General features: G+C 44.9%; 1 protein-coding gene across 2 annotated transcripts in view; it reads right to left on the bottom strand.

Moving 5' to 3' along the window:
* Positions 1 to 14404, bottom strand: part of HLF (HLF transcription factor, PAR bZIP family member) — a 35649-nt gene that overhangs the window by 6313 nt on the left and 14932 nt on the right. For both annotated transcript variants that reach the window (XM_030962208.1, XM_030962209.1), the window contains exon 3: positions 731 to 951. In XM_030962208.1, the coding sequence (XP_030818068.1) occupies positions 731 to 951 (221 nt within the window). The remainder of the gene's footprint in view (positions 1 to 730; positions 952 to 14404) is intronic.

The raw sequence follows: 14404 nt of genomic DNA, 5'->3' as shown, positions 1-14404 counted from the left end.
ATAACCTGGATCAGTTGATCAATTTTCCTGCTATCTTCATGCACTTTGCTCTTCACATCTCAGAAGCAGTGAGTGGCACAGACTCTTTCTTCTAAAATATTGATGTCATGTTGTATTTTACATATTGTATTAAAACACACCTCTCAGCAGAAAAATTCTGTTTTCTTCTGTTTTCCTACTACTTGTCTAGATTCTTTCACCTGGATTAGTGAATATATATTAGTGAAATAGCTTTTACTATAGTGTTCTCATTCATTATTAAATACAGAACTACAGCAACTTCCAAATAAGACACAATATACTTCAGTATGTCATCAGGGTCCTCCATTCTCCTTGAAGGATTCACAGCCTGTGCTGAATAGACAGAGGATGAAGAAAAAGGAAAACATGAATAGAGAGACAGGATGAAGAAAAAGGAAACATGATCAGGCTGTTTCATAAGTGGGAAATATGGGACAAAGCAAGCTTGTCCAAGGTCAAGCAGGAAGTTTCTGGCATACAAAGGAAATGAATACTGAGCTCATGAATTTCAACTGTTGCATAACTAATAAGGGACATCCTCCCTTCAGTCTCATCCAGAACCCTGAACAGTTTTATTCTACAGCAAAGTCAGATTTACCTGGAAAGATTTACCTTACATGACAAAACAGATTCATGCTCCAAATCTGTACCTCAATGTGCAACTGTCAGAGACCCTGTGGGAATCACCTCGTCACCAGTTCCAAATTACCTTCAGGTCATCTGGGATGAAGACTTTGCGAGCTTTCTTAATCATGGGCTGGGGTTTCAGCTCCTCTTCGGAGAACTTGCGCTTGCGAGGATCGAACATCTCCTGGCCAGGAATGCTGGACAGAGCAAGATCTGCAGGGTCAGGTTCGTAGCCCACAGGAACTTGGATAGTCTCAGGATCAATGGGGCTTGGTGTGTTCCGGTTTGCTGGCAAGATCTGACCTACAGAAATAAAGGACAAATAGACCTGGGTTAGAAAAAAGATGTTAATTGTAGCAAAGGTTTTTAGAAGATCTCTACATATTTTACAAGCAATAATTCTTTCAGCTTTCCCTTCAGATTTGGTATCTATGCTTACTAAATATTAGATTGTCCATTCTGCAAGGTGCATATTCTGACCCAGACATGTTCATGGCCTTTATATTCAGAATCTGTTCCTAACTCTGGTTGCTAATCCTGGATTCCGATGTAACATCACTGAATCCAACACTGAGTTGCACTGGACTGCAGGCAGAAGATATATTGCTCCAACCTGAACCACTTCATTAGGATCCCATCCTCAGGAACAGATCAGAAGTACTGTCATTTAGTTCAGATCTATCAGCACGCTGTAACCCCTCACAGTTATACCTCTGAGGGTATGTTTATCTTACAATCAAACAATGTACTGTACATGCCACGAATAGCAGCTTATGAAAATGTACTTTCAGCTGTGCTGAAGCACTCCAAGGAGACTGCTATTTATTCTTTATGAAATCCTACCAGGGATATTCTAAAAGACAGTGAAGGAAACCAGTAACATGAAAGGCTACAGTGATTCCTTAAAGATGCTCTGCAAAAATTAAAAAGACACTTACCGATAATGCATTTCTCTTTTGTGGTATATAAAATCTAATAAAAAGGAGCGTATCCCCAGAAAATGAGTGATATAATTCCCATTTTTCTCTTTTTGATTTCAGATAAAGCCTTCAAGATCCTACAGCACCAATTTGGGCACCATTCCCACTAAAAATCCAATTTAAAATCTCAACCAAAGGCTCCAAAAATAGGATCCTGAAGTCAGCTGCCTAAACATGGACTATCCCCGGGGGCAGAATTTTCAGAAGTTTTCACATGCCTCAGAAGTCGAAGCCTCACAGACTTCAGAGGGAGGCCTTCTGATTGAAGCAGATATTCTTTTATCATTTTGGCTATTTGCTAATTCACTTTGACTTTAGCAATATGACGGCTTTCATGATAACTACAAAAACATCCTGTGGCTGTGTAATATTTCCTTACTTGTGCCCATGTCTGCAATATTTAGGGTGTAAAACAGTAAACATTACATGCCATTTCTAATTCCAAGGCCAGCATTAACAATGTAGTTTTTATTTTAATAATATGGGAACTGCACGGAAAACGCACCGGGGGAATTGCACTGTTAAGGGCTTGCTAAGGGAGGGCTTTTGTAACTCCTATTTTAGAGCTGATAAAAATCAGCTTCCAGGAAAGGCTGGTGAGGGCCGGGGAGAGGAGAAAAGGAGGATCAAAGTTATCAAAATATAGTTGCGGCTGCAGGAGAAGGAGCGCGAGGAAAGGATGCTGCTGCACGCATTGTGCCGCTGCGGAGCGCTGCCGCCCCGGCTCGGGACGCGCTGCTGGGAACGTGGCACCGCGCTGTCCCTCGGTAATGCAGCCGGGAGCTGGCGGTGCCAGGGCTGCTCCCCGCTCTCGGGGCTAGGGCCGTGGCGTTTCCAGCTGTCAGCCCGTTCATACAGCCGGGAAGCGGCGGCAGCAGCGGCCTTTCCCCTGCCCGCCCGCGGGGCCGGGCGCGTTCCCGGCGCAGCGCTCCGGGATAACCGGGACAGCCGCGGGGAGGCTCGGCCCGCACGGCTGGGGCCCCGAGCAGCTTCCCACAGGCTTCACCCCTCCTGGAGACGGCGGAGCGCCGGTTTGAGTCACCTCCCCGCCCGGCGTCACCTCCCGTCAAGGGACGCGCACCCGGCCGCGGGGGCCGATCCATCGCTGATGGATGGATGGGCTGCCACCGGCTCCTTTGAAGGACAAAACACAGCAAAAGCTCCTTGGGTGACCGCCTGCTCCGCAGCAGCCAGGTATTCCTTACTGCAGACAAACACACAGATGGATGCACCTACAAATGGTGCACTTTCTGTAATACTGATAAAAATGAAGCAAGACACGAGCTCTGAGTACTTTTATAATATTTCTGGTGAGCCTGCAGGGTGTTTCTAAAAGTAAAATGGATTGTGAAATCTGGCCCAGCTTTCTAATTGTCCCACGTGAGAGCCTGTATTTAAATATTGCTGAAGTTCTTGATATACAGGATCAGTTTGCATATTATCATTTATCCATAATGTGCTATATTACACAATTACATGAGCTCTGTAGACACTGGCCTCAAGAAATTTTACAATATCACCCTAAAAACAGGGCAAAAATGCTCCTTTTAGACATGGAAAATCAAGGCATTGCATCCTAGCAACACAAGAGCAAAACAAAGAGCGATGCACCTCCACAGCAGTCTGGGAGAAGACAGGGCAGGCAAGGTCCTGCCTTGCTCCCTCCACGCACACGCTTCCTCTCCCCTGCTTTAGGAAGCTCTCACAACTACAGACCTGGCCCTTCAGCAAACACAAGATGTTCCAGTGCCAGTGAGAAGCTCGTTCAAGGGGAATGCTGTTCACCAAAGCCTGAACAAACCACGGGCCTAAACACCGTAATGAGGAGCCCCAAGAGTGCTGTCCTGTGGGATATCCTACACCCACATAGCACACACACCTCTGCCAGTCTCTGTTCTGTCATGCTCCTGCAAATGATCAGCAATTCCATCAAGAACAACAGACTTAACAAGGGTATCTCAAGCCCCAGGCAGAAAAAACAGAAATGCTTTGTCCAGCATTTTACGTTGGGCAACTCCTGGCACCCGGGACCTTTTTATTTATTCTATCAAGTTTTGCCAATAGTGCAAGCCAGGAACCTGTCTTCGTTAGTGTGCTGGCCAGTGGCCATGACATCTCTGCGGTGCTGGAACTTGTCATAATCCAAGGGGACAGCGTGGGCTGCGCTGGCCTTGGCTCTGCTGTCGCTACGGGAGCGCAGAGCGCGGCCTCGCCTTACATCACTCCCCAGGCTCCTCTCCCCGGGTGTGCTCGGCACTTTCGCTCTGCATCCTCCTGCCAAATTTGTTCGGGGTGTTATTTTTATGCACTGAATTCCTCGCAATCAGAGGTAGGTCAAATAAGCACAGCAATCTGAATGTCATGTGCCCAGCAGCCGACTAATCCTTGCATCAGCAAGTTTCCCAGCTGTCACAACAGCCACAGAAGGGCTGCTCGGAGGCTCTGATGCACAAGGAATCGGCCAAGGAGGAAACCCACTCTGCAAGGTAAAGCCCGTCAGTGCCCAGCACGGGAGCCAGATGCCTCTGCCAGGCTCTGCATTATTTAAACACTCTGTGCTCACAACAGCGGCCAAATTTTCACAACAGTGAAGTGGCTGGACTGTTTAATGTGCTTAAGCTTTGTTCTCAATGGGGGATGATGACTGCCAAGTGTTTTGGAAAGAACTTAGCCCCTCTATTTAAGTTGCTGAAATGAGAACTCTTGAGCATTAAGCTCTTTTGGAAATCCAGCTGCAGAGCTCCACGGTGGTGGTGGTGGTGGAAGCAAGCCGGGAACAATTGTTAATGGAAACTTCCCCTCATACCACCCTAGTGATGTGTCTCAACCATGGCCTGGAGAGACCACAACTGTGTCAACACTGGCCTTTTGTCTGGAGCCCTTCCCACTTAGAGAACTCCACTTAAGCAAGAAGGAGTATGCCAGGACAGACACAGCTCCAGGTGTCTCCTGGCAAAGGGACCAGCAGGTTTTGACAACCCCAGCAATTCAGCTGCCCAAACATCTTGCCCTTGCTAACGCTTTTGGTGTTTCTTTGGCAGATATTAGCATAGTGGAAAATTTTCCATAAAAAAGGACTTGAAAGAAAGTTTGCTGTTCTAATCCTTTCAGTCATTGTCCTCCTCCTCCCAGCAGAGACTGCCAGTGAGAAGTCCAGTGTAATGGCAATATTTTCAGTGTGGCTCCTTTTTCTGAGAGAAGTGGACTGAGGCCATTCACTTGTGTCATCTAGGTGACCAAACTGCTGGTAAAAAAAAAATAGAAGCTTAAAATTCCTTGCAATAATTAAAATTCCCCATTCAAAAGTATAGCAGCATTTTTGTATACCTACAAAACCTCAAATGCTGAGCTGGTATCATAGGGAGTTCAATCACCACATCCTGACTCTTAATTTCCCCTTTTTGAAACATCCCACCTACCAGCTGTGCCCAGGAGAGTGAAGACAGAAATAACCTCTTCAGCTGCACTACTGCTTGGCAGACTTCTTATCTGTACTGCGAGAGATCCCTGGTAAATTATGTGGAACACAATTCTGAATCATTCAACTCCCATAGAAATGTGTCTGATTTTCAGAAAATCTCCCTTCTCACAGCCCTTCTACACTCCTCATCAGCTCAACAGCTGGCTGGAGAACAGCATCCAGAGGAAGAAAAGGGAGTGAAAATGTTCTAATCAAAATATTTTTCCCTATTTTTTACACACATTGGAGGGAAATAGAAGAGGAGTTTCCTACTCAATTTATTAGCAGCCCAGAGATAAAACATGTGTTTGCTAATCATTTTTCTTTATATAAACGGAAGGCACTTTGTGTGTGTCAGTCAGGCTCTGCAGCACAGTGGTTAAACTGACAGATAATCCCCACCCAGAGCTACTCCAGAGCCCTCCCTGTATGTTTTCCAAGCCATCTATCCCCTTGGCAGCTGGCCAGCTATTTGGGATAGTTCCCTTACTCCAAATCACAGCCTGTCCTGGACTAATCTGTCATCCAACTCTGCATTAACTCCTTCAGCCTCCTGAAGTTCTCTCACCGCAGAACCCACAGCAAGAGCGCAGGGATCAAGACAGGCAAAAATCCCCACAGGAAGCAAAGTAAAAGGGGTGTTCTGGAGGTCAGGATTTATCTAAGGGCAGCATCACGTCACGTAATGATTCCTCACTTACAATATTATAAGCAACCTTTTATCTATCCTATCTTATTCTATGTAATTTCCCTGCTATTAGGATTGTAGTTGTTTTCCAGAAACCAAACCATTTAGGGGGATAGGACTAAAGCCACACACTGGAATCCTCCTGCCCTCAACTGGAAGGACAAACCAAACCACTCTCTGCCTTGGGGTGAAGAAGACACTTCACCTCTGGATGTGTTTATGCAAGCAATTATAGGAGCTTTATTTTCTGCCCAAGCAACAGGAGATCTGTGTATTTTGACCAGGGCTCCAAGCTGGCATGGACATTCCCCTATTCCTTATCTTACACAAACTCGATTCTGCTGAACATGGGGTGACTGCAAACACTTCCTGCAGAAAGAAGGATCTCAACCCAGTGCAACCACAACATAATTCACTGCTTTTAACACGCACTATAGGACTGGTACACAAAAGGGTTTTTAAAATGTGTACTTTTGAAGTTATCAGCATTGTTTACAAACCTTGTGCATTTAATTATGAAAGAATTGTCATCTCCCCTCTCAGCATTGTGTGCCTCCTGCTCCAGGCCTCTACAGTATTATTCCAGGCAGGACTGGTAGTCTTATTAAGACTGTCTAACACTTCCCATTAGAGGATGCTGTCTTCAGTTCCTTCGGCCTTCGCCAGATTTCAACCATTCTGTTTGGATTTCTTGCGCGCCAACTGCTTCTGCCAAAATGGTTCTGCAGTTTCCCGAAAAAGGTTCCACAAAAAATACTTTGTTTTGAACCTGTTAAAAATTTCTGGCAGACTTCTCACTGCAGTGTGCTAGTGGCCTGTGCACTGGAAGAGAGGGCACCTCCTGGGTCAATGTTACTTCAGAGAACCACAGAACAGTTTAGATTGGAAAAGCCCTCCAAGATCATCGAGTCCAAGCATAAACCCAGCACTGCCAGCTCCACCACGAAACTATGACTTCAGTGCCACATCTCCATGTTTTTTAAAAACCTCCAGAGCTGTGATGCAACCACTTCTCTGGGCAACATGTTCCAGCTGTGGGCATGCTCAGGCTGGAGGAGAAGGGGAGGATTTCATTGAGTGATTAGGACTCAAAGCTGAGAAGGTGGTAAGGAGGTGAGGAAGGTGAGGATGGCAGACTGGCAGCCAAAGATGAGAGGGAGAGAGCCTGGAAGGGGAAGGCTGTTCCAGCAAAGGCTGTGATGAATGCACTCAGTAGAAGAGCACTGTTGAAGGGAACAGGGCAGGATGAGCCTGCGCTGATGGTACAACACAGCCCCAGATTCCCAAGTGCCACAGATTCTCTTCAACAAACAAAACACTGGCAAACCTCTACTCAGTCCCACCAGCAGGACACTGTGGGGTGCTGTCAGATCCATTTCTACTCATTTCCAATGTGCCTGTTGTAAGACTGGGACATGAGAAAGTCTAGGTTGTCTTTTCAATTTGTTTTTAAAATTAAGTGCAAGAGCTGTGTCAGAAGTACAGTCATGGTTGCAACAATCTTCCAAGTTTCACATACTACCTTTACCTAGATTCTCTCCTCCTTAAGGAGACACTTTCACCCATTTTGATTTACCCAAATAAATCCATACAATATTTGCCATAAATTATTCCAACCTCCTGTAGAGAAACAATTTCAGGAGTTCCCTCCAGCACTGACAACTACTGCATCTGTGTGCTTCAGAAACAGCTTCTTCCCCACAAGACTCCCATGAAAGAAGGGGCAACACTTACCTTTGCAGATGAAGCAGTACAGATATTTTAAATTAAATCATCATTCTCTCAGGTTAGCAAATATTGTAGGCATTGGCTGCATTTCAAATAGGACTCTCATGGGCTTCTGCAGCTGTGGGGCACAGGTGAGAGCCACCCAAGGTGTCACACTGGGCTCCTCACAGAAAGGGAAGCAAACACATGGTGTGACACATCCAACAAAACCAAATTAATTGCTCATAATTCTGCTGAAACTTTAAGCAAAGTCCAGTCTCTCCACACAAAATCCTTCGGTCCTTCCTGCCAGATTTTCCCTTCTTCTCCTGCTGTTCCCTGCATCCTCTCACATCTGCAGTAAATGAGGTCAAGATCCAAGATCCTACAGACAACCACTTCCTTCCTGAAATGGCCCAGATTCAGCCCAGAGCTGCTCTGAGCTCTGCAGGCAGAATGGGAAAAGGGGGAAGAAGAGGATATAATGTAATTAAAGCCTGCATTTCCAAGGGATGGGTTTGCTCTCCAAGGCTGCACACGTGGCCTTCAGTCGTGCACTTGCAGATCTTGGAGGGACTCACTGCAAGTCCTGCCTGTGGTTACCATGGAGTGCCTGGAATACACTTTGCCTGCTGGCCCAGCAATGTTCTGCCCTTCAAAACAATAAACAAGCAAATAGGAGGCACCAGCAGGTAAAATCTTCCACTAACATCTCCTGGAGTTCAGACTCATCTCTTCTGTTAGACCCATGCTCTGAAAGCCCTTCCTCGGATTTAGCTGGCGTGAAGGCAGCACTTATGAGCTCAACGAGGCCTCATCTCTGAAAACAACCAGGAAATCCAATTTTTATTCCCTTCCAAACTACCCCTGCAAGATGCCTGACAGGAGTTGCTCCTGCTCTGAACAATTCCCTTGCACAATGGCTACGTGGAGGAACAGAGGGTTTGATTCTGCTCCCAGGACACGGAACAGGGATTCTAAAATTCTTGAAATCATGAATTGATAAAATCTTGAAAGCATGAAATTCACAGTGTTCCTAAATGCCTTTCTGATTTTTCTGTAGGATGCAGCCTTCCTTACAAAGACCAGCCAAGATGGAATTCTGTGGGGACAGGGCCTGAAGAAGAGCTGCAGGGAAGAACGTTCACACTGGTATTTAACTTTAATTTACACTGGCCTTAGAAGCATGTCTCAATTCAAGATGCTTATGTTCTCTGGTGTCTTGGAGCTTTTCTTGACATCCTTTGGCATATTTTTGTTACCTGTTAATTCACATATAGCAAGATTCCTCAAGAAGTACAGTAATTGTTCTCTTAAAGAGAAGATTCCAGAGAAGCATCAGAATTGTCAACCTGCTCTGAAGGAGACAAAAATATCCATTTTCCTTTCCTTGGACAATTATGTACCCAACTTTAACAAACCAGTAGATTTTAGACAGAGCCCCTGGTTTAGGTAAGAGCCTCATATAGCACAGTCACAGAATCACAGAAGTTGGAAAAGGTCTCCAAGATCATTGAGTCAAACCTGTGCCCAATCCCCACCTTGTCAGCAGTGCAAAGCACTGAGTGCCACATCCAGGCCTTCCTTGGACACCTCCAGGGTCTGGGACTCCAAACCTCCCTAGGCAGCCCCTTCCAATGCTAAACCACCCTTTCAAAGAAGAAATTCTTCTGGAATCCAGCAAGAACCTCCCCTGGTGCAGCTTGAGGCTGTTTGCTCTTGCCTTGTCCCTTGTTCCCTGGGAGACCCTCACCTTGCCACAACCTCACCATCCACAAATGTGCCCCCATGAGGAATTCTGCTCAAAACAAAGACAACACTTGTCCCCAGGATGTGTCTGTGCCACTGCCAATGTGCTTTGCAACGCTCCAGACCAAGTCAGTCCCTCTGCCATTGTTCTGTTTATTTGTCTATCTAGGACAGCACGCTCTCAGTAAACAGGTCTTGCAAAGAGCCCTCCTGTAGTTCTGACAGCACATGCCACCCATGACTCATGGATCTATTACCTAGTTCTGGTACCCAAGCCCTGCTTGCCTGTGTGTGTTACCAAAACACAGCCAAGGGAGATTTCAGCTGGCATGGAAAAGCCACGTGAAACAGGTACATTTCCTCTGCCTCCCAATCAGCAGCTAATGGGGAGCCCGAGAGACAGACAACAGATGCTATCAGCAGCACTGGAATACATCCCTGAAGGAAAAGAGGTCACTGGGCAGAGTTACAGAACTTGAAAATCTCCTCTTCTCTTTTGATCTGCTCCGTGCACACAAATCTGAACTATCTGTTGCAGTCACTTCTTACGTTTTTTACATTTTACTAAAACAAAGCACACTTTTTATGTGACAATTTATTGAGGGTGATTTGTATAAAATAATCACGTTTTAAGAATTAGAGCTGCCAGAATGGGAACACACTGTTCCCATAATCTAAGGAAGGCTGAGTACATTTTATTTTCTCTCTGCCTTAAATTAGGATCCCCTAATATGTTTTGGGAAAAAAAAATTCCAAACAAACAGCAGAACCCGAAAAATTATACTTGGGTTGTTACAGCCCAGTAACTGCAGAGGTCTAATTTGCTTTTATGTACTAGCTTTATTGCCAAGGAGCACACATAAAGTCTGTGTGGTTGTAGATTTTTCTCTACTGATGCACTTATCTCCATTTATAAAGCATACAGATGCATCAGGCCTGGGTAGCCTGAAAAAGGGGGCCAGAGGAAAGAAGGCAACACGCGGCCACTTAGGGAAAATTCCAGGACAACAGGCTGTTGAATATTGACACTACCCCTGTGTCTGCAACTACTTCTTTACTGCAGCTGCATAGAGCAGGTTTTGGTGCACTTCAGACACAGGAAAATCAGGTAACTCCAAAAAGCAAGCCTAATTAAAAGGTATTACAGCACTGAACACCGGGCACTGATAAATTCACTTCTAAATGTGAGGGAGTCACTGAGTGCCAGAAAATGGCAAGAAATTGCTTTGCTGAGGAGCCTCCAAACCCAAACTAATGCCTGCAGAGACTTCTGTGCCTCCTAACTGCTCTCACATGGACCAGTCAGAGCAACACGCACCAAAACCTTCCCAGAGGCAGTGAAAAATGTTGGTGATGGAATATCTCTTGAAGAAATCCTGGAATTCTAATACTTACATTCCTTCTTGTGACCTCCTCTGCAAACTGCCCACAGCCCTGAACTAAGCCTCTGAACACACTACTATGCATGTCCTCAATGCAACAGGCATGCTGAACCTATGGAGATGGTGATCGATGTCAAAAATTAAATTAAAATGCCCCAAGACACAAAAATCAAAGCTCCCTTCATTTATTGTGCAGTGCATTTACTGCGATGCCTTCAGGAGGCATGTCAGCAAAAGGGATCCATATGAGATTGCCCTTCCTTCTAAACACTCTTCCCCCAATCCACAAGTAATACAGATTTTACTCCTGCTATCACACACAGCATAGCTCTCCACTGTCAATTAATGACAAAAAAAAAACCCCATTAATATGTTAAGTCAATATATTTTTAAAATTTCAGTATATTAAAAATAATATATTTTAATGTAACCTTGAGACCAGCACACACTTGCAAATCATTGATCAACTCTCTGCATACAGGAGCTTTTAAACATGGGAGCTGGCATTTTATAAACACAGAGGGATGGAGAACCACTATTTTAAGCTTATCTGGGATGGGGGAAGTGCCCTTATCCCTGAGACTTTCTATGTCTACAACACTTACCAATTCACATTAAACACACCAATGCTTTACAAGCTGAGTTGCAGAGAAGCAAATTGACAGCTTGGCTTGCTTTTTACACGGGTGGTTGTCCCATTCTCTGCAGAGACAGCACAGCCTTACAGTATTCTGTTATCTGGGGCTTTTGGGAGGATTTGGGGGGAGGACAGGACAGGAGGACAGGACAAAATCCTTCATTTCTTTCCCTCCTATTTCCAGGTCACCTGCAGAATTCCCACGGCGTGCCCCTGTTCAACACAGGATGGGGTCTGCAGGAGCTGGCCACGTGGAAAAGGTGATTATTCTGTGTCCACATGGAAGGAGAAGCACTGGACAGCTGGAAAGCACTGCAGGCTGAGGGCAGCAATTCATAGGCTTGGAAAATTATGTGGGCTTTACCTTTTACACTCCTGTTAACTCTGATTTTCATGAAGTAGGTGGTGTTGCTACAGCAACTGTCGTATCACATCATTTCTGCTGTCTCTGTCACAAGGATCATCTTATTTTATCTTAAACTCAGATATGCAGCTTTTCTTCAGCTATTCTAAAGCCCTCTGTATTTTGGATATGAAAAAATTATACAAAATAGAGCTGTGTCATATAAATGTGGTTTTTGGTTTTTTTAATGTAGCAAAGGTTATGGAACATTTTTATTTGTTCTCCTTTTACACATGCATAAGGAATAAAGAAAATGGCACTGGCAGATTTATGGTGCTCCAGATTTTCAGAAATAAATTAAGAGAAGGTCTCACAATGAAGATGTTTCATGCCACCTTTAATGTTCTCTCTACAGAAGCTAAGCCTGTGCTCCTGTGCACCTCAGCAGAAGTAACTCATCTATTCACAGGTGAAAACATTTTGCTTCCTCATGCCCAGGCTATTTATGCACCTGCATTCCACAGAACTCACACCCAGCTCAGATGCTGCTGCCCACCCACAACACAACGCCAGCCCTCACCTGCTTGACCTGCAGCCTGGAAGAAGCACCTCCTGAGGCAAAAGTCCCAACCCACCCTTACCTGGTTCAGAGGGTTTGTCCAAGCTGCTGGGACGAGCTGGTCACCCAGCTTTGCCTTGCTCAGTAACCCCAGAATTTGGCTCTACCTCTTTGGCCTCCACTTTGCTGCCTGGAAAATATCTTTGAGGTTCAATGCACAAGCAAAATTCAATAAAATTCTTATTATGGAAAGGATCCTTTCCATTTTTGTTATTAACATGCATTCCAATGTGTGCAGTCACAGATCTTCCTTTTAAAAATATAAACAGCAATGTGGAACAGTAGTAAATATTCAGTTACACCCTTGGGCTACTCAGGAAACAAAAGAAAAGCCCTACCTGTAGTCAAAGGTTATTTCACAGACCTCTCAGCCAGTACAGCTCAGACATCCAGATCAATCTCTGCCACAGCCTAAGCTAAGGAGTATTTAGATCTGCTTCTTCCTGAGCATGTCCAGCCACCTCCAAAACAATCAGTGCAGTCACCAAATTACACTTCAGTGCTCCAGACAGGTCCTGGGCAGATAGAAATCTGCCAGTGTGGATCCTACCTGTGGGCAAGGACTGTATCTAGTGCACCTGGTTAATGGCCACATACAGAATTAAGATATCAAACAGCCTTCAGTTCCTTCAATTGCTTTGCAAACTTCATTTCAGTGGCTCCGGTACTTGACAACTGTTCTTGAGCTGATTTCAGAGAAATGAGTTTTCTGCAGTCCTGCTGTGCACGTCTGTCCAGCCCCCTCCCAAAAGCTTGGGAAATTGTTGGCCAATTTCCAGCAAATTTGGCAGCAAGGCATCCACAAGTGCTACCAACAAGCTTTGTGAAAACAATGTCAATGAAAGAAGCTCTGCCCTCCCTGCTGCAGGAGCCTCGTTACACATCAGAGGACCCACGGAGCTTGTGCTGCTCATGGAGCCAATTCCTTGGGCAGGAGGTAGGAAGGAAAAAACAAAAAATATTCACCAAGTCACTGTTAATGGCAGTCAGGAAAGCCATTTCATCCTCTTGTTCTCCACTGGAATTGAGAATATCTCTTCACTTTATCCTAGCCACTCATTTACTATTTTCAGTAATCAAGAGCAAAATTATTTGTTTCACAACTGCAGTGTCACTTGACAATCCCTCTGAATTCCAAGTAGACACATCTGGTATTGATAGCCAGCAAGCAGCCACGCACATGGTCTGTCTTAAAAATCAATGCAGAAGACAGTCAGATGTGGACAGCCCAGCGGTCTGCTATCATCTGAGCATTTATTTATTCTTATAATACGTACTGAAAACCAGACCTCTACTAGAAAGAGCTTTTTTATATTATCCCCAGCACTTATTATGCAAGCAATTTAAGCCTTCCAACCAAGACACAGTAGGAGTGTTTGGGAATCAACAAATTTGCTCTGGCAGCAATGTAACATTCATTACTGGCTTTGAAGTAAGGAGGGGTTTGGTTGGAGAGGGGAATTTCTTTTGTTTTCCTAAGAGTATGTTAAAATGTGGAGAAAATGCTGGTTGAGGTAGGCTGGGTAGGACTCAGCTAAGAATCAGAATGCTGTAGATTTATGCTGGAAGCTGCCTGTCTGTCTCAGCTGAGGGATGCAATCCTGGCGTGTTTTCAGTGTGTAAGAGATCCCCTCTGCCCCTCTCCCCTGGACTCTCCCTGCTGCTATTGCCACGTTACACACCCACAACTACTCAGGCCTGGGGAAGAATGGGTTAAACTTAGCGAATTAAAAAACATAAGCAAGAGAAACACCTTTCCTCTTTCTGCTTAACTGGATAATTGGTGAGCAGGAACCTGCTTGATGAGTTTCAGCAGCTCCTCCAGATCAGCCAGGGCAGTTTCTGAGAGGGGCTCAAGCTGCCAAACACCAGCAGGGCACCCCTTGCTAAGGCTTTTGATAAATAAAAATTTCCAGAAGGCAGTGAAGCAGTTTGTATTCCAAAGATCCATCCAAATCCAGTAAGAGCAGGGAGCTGAAAAGGCAGAGTATTTTATAAATCTTATATACATCAAGCTGTCTTACAGTCAGAATAAATAGATGAGTTTAAAAGCAAAAAGAGGGGATTAAATAATTTTTACTGCAGTGGAGAGAGTGCAGCAATAAAAATCAAATTACTAAATTAACAGGTTCTGTCCTAAGAATTTAAGGGGCCAAGAAAATTCTAGTCCTGCTCTGTACAATCCTCTGGG

Source organism: Camarhynchus parvulus, chromosome 18 (genome assembly GCF_901933205.1).
Source record: "Camarhynchus parvulus chromosome 18, STF_HiC, whole genome shotgun sequence".
In the NCBI taxonomy this organism is placed as follows: domain Eukaryota; kingdom Metazoa; phylum Chordata; class Aves; order Passeriformes; family Thraupidae; genus Camarhynchus; species Camarhynchus parvulus.
The sequence above is the reverse complement of the archived record's forward strand: the minus strand, read 5'-3'. Positions and strand labels throughout refer to the sequence as shown.